Source organism: Crocuta crocuta, unplaced genomic scaffold (genome assembly GCF_008692635.1).
Source record: "Crocuta crocuta isolate KB4526 unplaced genomic scaffold, BGI_CrCroc_1.0 scaffold312, whole genome shotgun sequence".
Taxonomy (NCBI): Eukaryota; Metazoa; Chordata; class Mammalia; order Carnivora; family Hyaenidae; genus Crocuta; species Crocuta crocuta.
In genome coordinates, this window is record NW_027527378.1 from 896208 (window position 1) to 902382 (window position 6175).

General features: G+C 41.5%; 1 protein-coding gene across 1 annotated transcript in view; it reads left to right on the forward strand.

Annotated features, from left to right (window-relative positions):
* Positions 1-2982: 2982 nt before the first annotated feature.
* The window catches only part of PDHA1 (pyruvate dehydrogenase E1 subunit alpha 1), a 13606-nt gene continuing 10413 nt past the window's right edge, over positions 2983-6175 (forward strand). The window contains exons 1-5 of the mRNA XM_077769406.1: positions 2983-3061; positions 3247-3281; positions 4080-4139; positions 4712-4885; positions 5898-6024. Coding sequence (XP_077625532.1) covers positions 2983-3061; positions 3247-3281; positions 4080-4139; positions 4712-4885; positions 5898-6024 — 475 coding nt within the window. The remainder of the gene's footprint in view (positions 3062-3246; positions 3282-4079; positions 4140-4711; positions 4886-5897; positions 6025-6175) is intronic.

Below are 6175 nucleotides of genomic sequence, written 5' to 3' on the forward strand. Positions count from 1 at the left end.
AAGTGTAGCACCGGCAGGACTGGGCTCACTGTAGGTGGCCTGCATGGTTTACAATCGTGCACGCCTAATCAGAGTTGCAAAATCCAAGGAAAAGGTCGTTTTCCCGCGGGGCCAAGGAAGCGGAGCGCCACTTTCCCAGGAGACCCTCACCTGCCGGTGGCACGCTGACCGGTGTTACCCCAACCCCGCCCTCTCCGGCTCCCACACCCAATGAGCGGCCGCAGGCCTTTTGGGTGGGCGGTGCGCAACCCAGGACCCTTCCCGGTAGGCCTGCGGCCCGGCGCAGCGCATGACGTCTTTCCGTTCCGTCACGACGGGCCCCGATTAAGGCGTGGCCTCCGCTCCGGGCGCCTGAAGGAGACTTGGGGATTCCGGGGCTGCGGTGCTTGGGTCGTTTGGGAGTAGCCGCCGCCGCTTCTGCCGGCAACCCATGAGGAAAATGCTCGCAGCTGTCNAGCGGGTGTGCTCCAGAAATGCCCGTCCGTTGACTGCTAACAGAAAAGAGGTCCTTGGGCTTCCTCGAGTCTCCACTTGAGCCTGCCCACTCATTTTCAATCCTCCTAATTTTACTCCTCTTGACTGAGAGGCCACGTAGTATGTTAAGAGCATGAAATCCGGAAACCGGTCCCGTTCAAACACCTGCCTCACCATTTACTAACCCTGTGACCTTGGGCATGTTTTTGTTGTTTTTTTAAACCTCCAGTGCTTCAGTTCCTTTTTCTCTAAAGAGAAGATAGTACGGGTACTCACCGTACCCTGAGGTTTGTCGTGAAGCTTAAACGCGTGACACGTATATAAGTCTTTCCAGAGAGCGCCTGGTGTATAGTAGGTGCCGTCTGTGTTCAGGGTTATTTCCGTGCCCAGTTGGAACACCTGCACTCCGGTCTGGAGAGTTAAGACTGGTCATGCTTACCAGAAAGTCCCCCCCCNCTCAGAGAAAATCGTCCTCCCCCTTACACACGCTTAGGGTAAAAGTAGCTAAAGAAAACCGCAGCGGTGCTTGGGAGGCTGGGGCTCCAGCTCTTCGATGTGCCTAAGACCTTCAAGCATTTTGACCTCGAGGTCGTGGGAGGTAGTATTACTGGGCACAATCGCAGCCAAATTTGCCTTGCAATTAAGCTTCTATTAACTCTCCCGAGGACTTTGTGGCATTTCTCCTTGGTATAGGCGGAGATCATGGAAAGGTTCAGGAAGTATACCCTTCTGGGAATTCTGTTGACTGAAATGACTACAAAACACAATTTGGTTAATCAGTTGTTAGCATTTAATTGTAACTAGATCGACCTGAAGGATAAGCACATTTAAGTGTTATTTATTTCTGTATATCACATGATATGACCAGCACTTAACTGAGCTCTTCACATGTGCCAGGCACTGGGCTCTTTAATCTCCACAACTGCAGTTTTTAGTTGAATGTAAGTAATAGAAGCAAGTTTTCAGCATTATATAAAGGTCTTAGTTCTGTATTATGTTAAATTTAAGGGGTTGCATTAGAAAAGAAAAACTTTGATAGAATTGGTGATATTCTACAGAAAAAAATTCGTATGTGAGTTTTCAAATTACTGTGACCTTTGTAACAGAAGTCATTTAATAGCAGAGGCTCGTTCACACAGCTGTCCAAAATACTTCCACAAGTTGTTGGCATGAAATGCAAATGGCACTTCATCTCAATAAAACTTTGGCCTCCTTAAAAATCATAAAAAATACAGCCCAAATCAAATAGAAATGAATTTTGGGTTACAGTGATTTGTTAACTGGGTAGAACCTGGATGGAATATGACTTCATTTAGTCAAAAATTTTTATTGAGAGAAAAGAGTATTAACAGCAGAAATAGATTCCTGAAGATGAGAGACAGTGAAAGAGTTAATGCTCCTTGCTTTGAACCACCCCTCCTTTTGGCTATTTTGCATGTTTCTCCTGATACCTGTATATGCGGCATAATTATACTAAGGCACAGAAAAATATGTCGAAGAATTGTGTATTAAGCGTAGATTATGTGTGTCTGGGCAGAAGCCCTGTTTAATAGCTCCTCCCTGCGACAGAGCGAATCAAGTCATCAGTGTTTCCATAAACTGTCATAATTGATGAGATGTCCCCAGAATGCTCAGGGCACTTTAAGCTCTTGGGTCTAGAGTGCTTATTTATCAGGTTTCATTTGTGTTAACATAGGTTGCTTAGAGTGTTCAAAGTGTTTTAGAATCATCGTAGACGTATACGTTCTTTGAGCCTATACTTCCCAACGCTGAGAAGATCGTTGTTAGATGAACTGGACAAGTTTCTTGTTCCATAGCTTGCCACACATTCCCAGTGATTCTGGGTTTGACGCTTTGATTTCCAACAGTGTCTTTGAAATTAAGTCAGCATAATGTTACTCCCATCAAGACAAACTTGTTACCAAGCATAGGTGATACAAACAAGTTTAAGGAATTTGTCTCTTAACAAACTCTGTGTGAAGTAGGTGTAGTATTTAATATCTCAGAGAACCTAAGTGAAAATAGTTGCTGTAATTTATTACAGTGTTCACTTCTTCGGGGTTACTGGGGCTGGCCTAGGTGCAAGCCTTAGGATGTTCCACTCTTCTCCCTCCGCTTGCCGCCCTTCAACCAACCCACAAAACCTTTAGAAATTGGATGCTAGCGCCTGCTACAAAATGAGTCTCTAAAATGAAAGCAGAGAGCCCAGGGTAACCTAAGTTACTTTCGTACCTGTGATTTCAGTTTTTGAATGAGGTTGAGTGTTTTCAGTTATTTCACAGATTAAATTGCATTTAAAATTTTTATTCTTTGTCTTACTGTTTGTATTTCCATTATGATACCTTATTTTTTGAGAATTTCACTATCAGTGATCTTTTGGCTTTTTAAGTAATAGGTAAGATTTTAAAATTACACTTGTAGAATCTGAAATTTTTGAATCATTTTCCCTCTTTCACTTGAATGGTTCCCATGTATTTAGGAAATTCAAAGCTTATATTTTTCACGTGAATGGGTTTGTCCATGGCCTCTCAAAGAGGAATCCCATTTAACAGAGAAGCTTTTTATGGCTCTCCAGAGAAAATGAAAGGTAATTTTTTCAACAATCTCAACAGTTAAAAATTATTATATGCTGCTTTCACTCAGCTCCTTTTGCCCATTGTATGAGTGGTTCCTCTTATTTTTGAGATTGATAATGAAACGATGAGAAAGGATATGAGTACCTTTCTGGCACTCATAGTCTTTGACCTTTCCTTTCTGCTCTTTATTATATAGAAATTTCTGTCAGTCTCAGTTTCAACTTTAAGATGGTATTGTTGGTTATTGGCTGGTTTTTTCTCTAGTTTTATTTGTTTATTTTTATTAAGTTTTTATTTGAAGTCCAGCTAATATACAGTTAGTTAATATACAAACGTCAAGAAGTGAGCACAGCTGCATAGAACGTAGAACGTCCCTCCCTTCTGAGGCTTCAGGACGAGCCGACCAAAGACATAGGCTGTTCACCTTATAAAATGTCCCTCAGGTCCATTGTTTTTAAGTCAGGGAGTGCTAAGTATCTTTTCTTTTGTCTTGTACGTGTCTCACTAACATGTTTATCTCATACTTTGAATAGTTTGAAATATTTTTTTATGGAACCATTTCATAGAATAGTGGCTTGCCTGAAGTAGGAATTGAATCATAGTTTTATTTGAAGAATAATTCTGAAAGTAAAGCTTGTTCAGTGTGTGGTCATGACTGAGAATAGCAGAAATAAATAAAGCCCAGAGATTATCCAGTCTTTTCCATTGGCCATTAACTTCATTATATTTTCACTGTAATTTTTTTGGAAACAAAATGGCTAAGTGGGTGGATTTGACTTTTTCCCTCCTTCCTGTCTCTGCTGTTTGCCTTCAGGAGAGGGATATAATCATATTTCATTGGCCAAAGCATGGATTTATTTTGAAGACGAGATTCTAACACAGTGAAGAGAATGGAAGATAAACCCATGAATATGTTGGGGCTTATGAAAATTCCAGGACTGCATCCTCATAATTGGTTGATAATAATGACTTTCAAAAATACCTGAATATAAAAAGTACTGATATATTTGTGTGTTTTGGTCTTTCAAGGCAAGCAGAGTGCTGGTGGCATCCCGTAATTTTGCAAATGATGCTACATTTGAAATTAAGGTAAGAGGTGTTTTGCTTTGTGTTAATAATTTTTCCGCAGGTACACTTTGCTACGCAGTTTTACCTTTGAAATAGAACGTTTTGATATTTGTGCTTTTTCACCATTTTCTTCCAAATGTTCTAGAGTCAAAGGTTCAGAGAAGTTGAGGAAAAGTTAGAATTCACTTTTCTTGCTCAGCAGCTTGCTGGTGTTTTGGGAAGAGGGAAGTGGGGAGAGCTAAAACAAAAAAAAAAATTAAAGACCTAATCCACAATTTAGAAGATGTTTCAGCAAAATAGTTCAATAAGAATGGGGTGTTTCTTTAAAAAGTTTGTCTTTCAGCCTATAACTCCTTTGACTTCACGGGGTTCTCACTGAAAGTCCTCTTATAAACATTTCTTGTCTCCAGAACCCCATTCCGTTACTCCTTATGATGTAAGGAGTCAGAAGCAACATGTAGCATTTCTTATGTGCTCCTCTGCTGCTTTTTGAGTTAAATACTGTTGCAATAAGATATTAGATCTTAGAGTGGGTTGGCAGGATTTATGTTACGTCGTAGTAACTGGAAGTCAACTGTCTGATTCCATTTCAGAAATGTGATCTTCACCGACTGGAAGAGGGCCCTCCTGTCACCACAGTGCTCACCAGAGAAGATGGGCTCAAATACTATAGGATGATGCAGACTGTTCGCCGAATGGAATTAAAGGCAGATCAGCTGTATAAACAGAAAATTATTCGTGGTTTTTGTCACTTGTGTGATGGTCAGGTGAGTGGTGGTTTTGTAATAAAACCATGTTGGATTTAGGAATTTAAGTATGGTGGTTTTGTGTGTTTGTTTGTTTGTTTTTAATTAGAGAGCACGGGGGAGGGGCAGAGAGAGAAAGAGAAAGAGAATCCCAAGCAGGTTCCACACTAAGCACAGAGACCATTGTGGGGCGTGATCTCATGACCTTGGGATCATGATCCAAGCCTAAATCAAAAGAGACACTCAACCGACTGAGCCACCCAGGCACCTCAGTATGGTTTGTATTTACTGGTTTTTACCCTGCCTTTTGTGTCTGAAGGACTCAAGACTGGCCTGTCCGAGTAAAGATGAGAATGCCTAGACCTGCTGTGAAGCTTACGTTGGAGAATGTTTTCACGTGCCCCGTTGTTCATGGCCTTTGCCTTACACAGCACTGATCACTCGTACTGGATATACTTTTGGGGGGGAAGGGTTTTCAATTTGATTTTTGTTTTGTGGGTTTGGGCCAAGGGTTACAAATTCAAATGCCTATGGGGACTACCTAGGTGAAATAAATGAGTGAAGAAGGCCAGCTGTACAAAAACTAGAGAATGGTGACCGGGTCTGGTAGTGAACTTGAGCAGGCAGGCCCCACCCACCAGGGGTATCATACTTGGTTCTAGCCAGTTGCTGTCACGTGGAAATATGGGGTTAGTGCTTCCTGTTGGTTTCTTCTAGAGAACACAGAAGTCTGGATTTTCATATGAAACTCCCCCAATACTAATGTTGACATCTAATTCGGGATTTTTTCCATATCACTGTACACAGTGATGAATGTACACAGGCATGAAACAGTTGGATGTTTCCAGTTGGAGGCTGGATTGTCAGTTTGCAGCTTCTGGCTTGTGCTTTACCCTCTGTTTGTGATAAAAAAAATACAACTCTTTTTGTGTTATTAAGAGTTCCGCTAGGCCAAATGTTTCATAATAGTTTAGGGATTCTTGTATCTAGAAATGTGAATTGTATTGACTCATCGCTGCTGCTTTTAATGCAGGAAGCTTGCTGTGTGGGCCTGGAGGCCGGCATAAATCCCACAGACCATCTTATCACAGCCTATCGGGCTCATGGATTTACCTTCACGCGTGGGCTTTCTGTCCGAGAAATTCTCGCAGAGCTTACAGGTTTGCTGTTGATTTTCAAAAAGGAGAAATTACTGAAAGTTTACAAATCTCTCATATTAAGATGATATTACAACTTGATATTAAAACCTTTTTGTGCTGAATAAACAGAAGCCTCTCCTTTTGGTGCTGTGGTACCTCTCTCGTGCTTTTG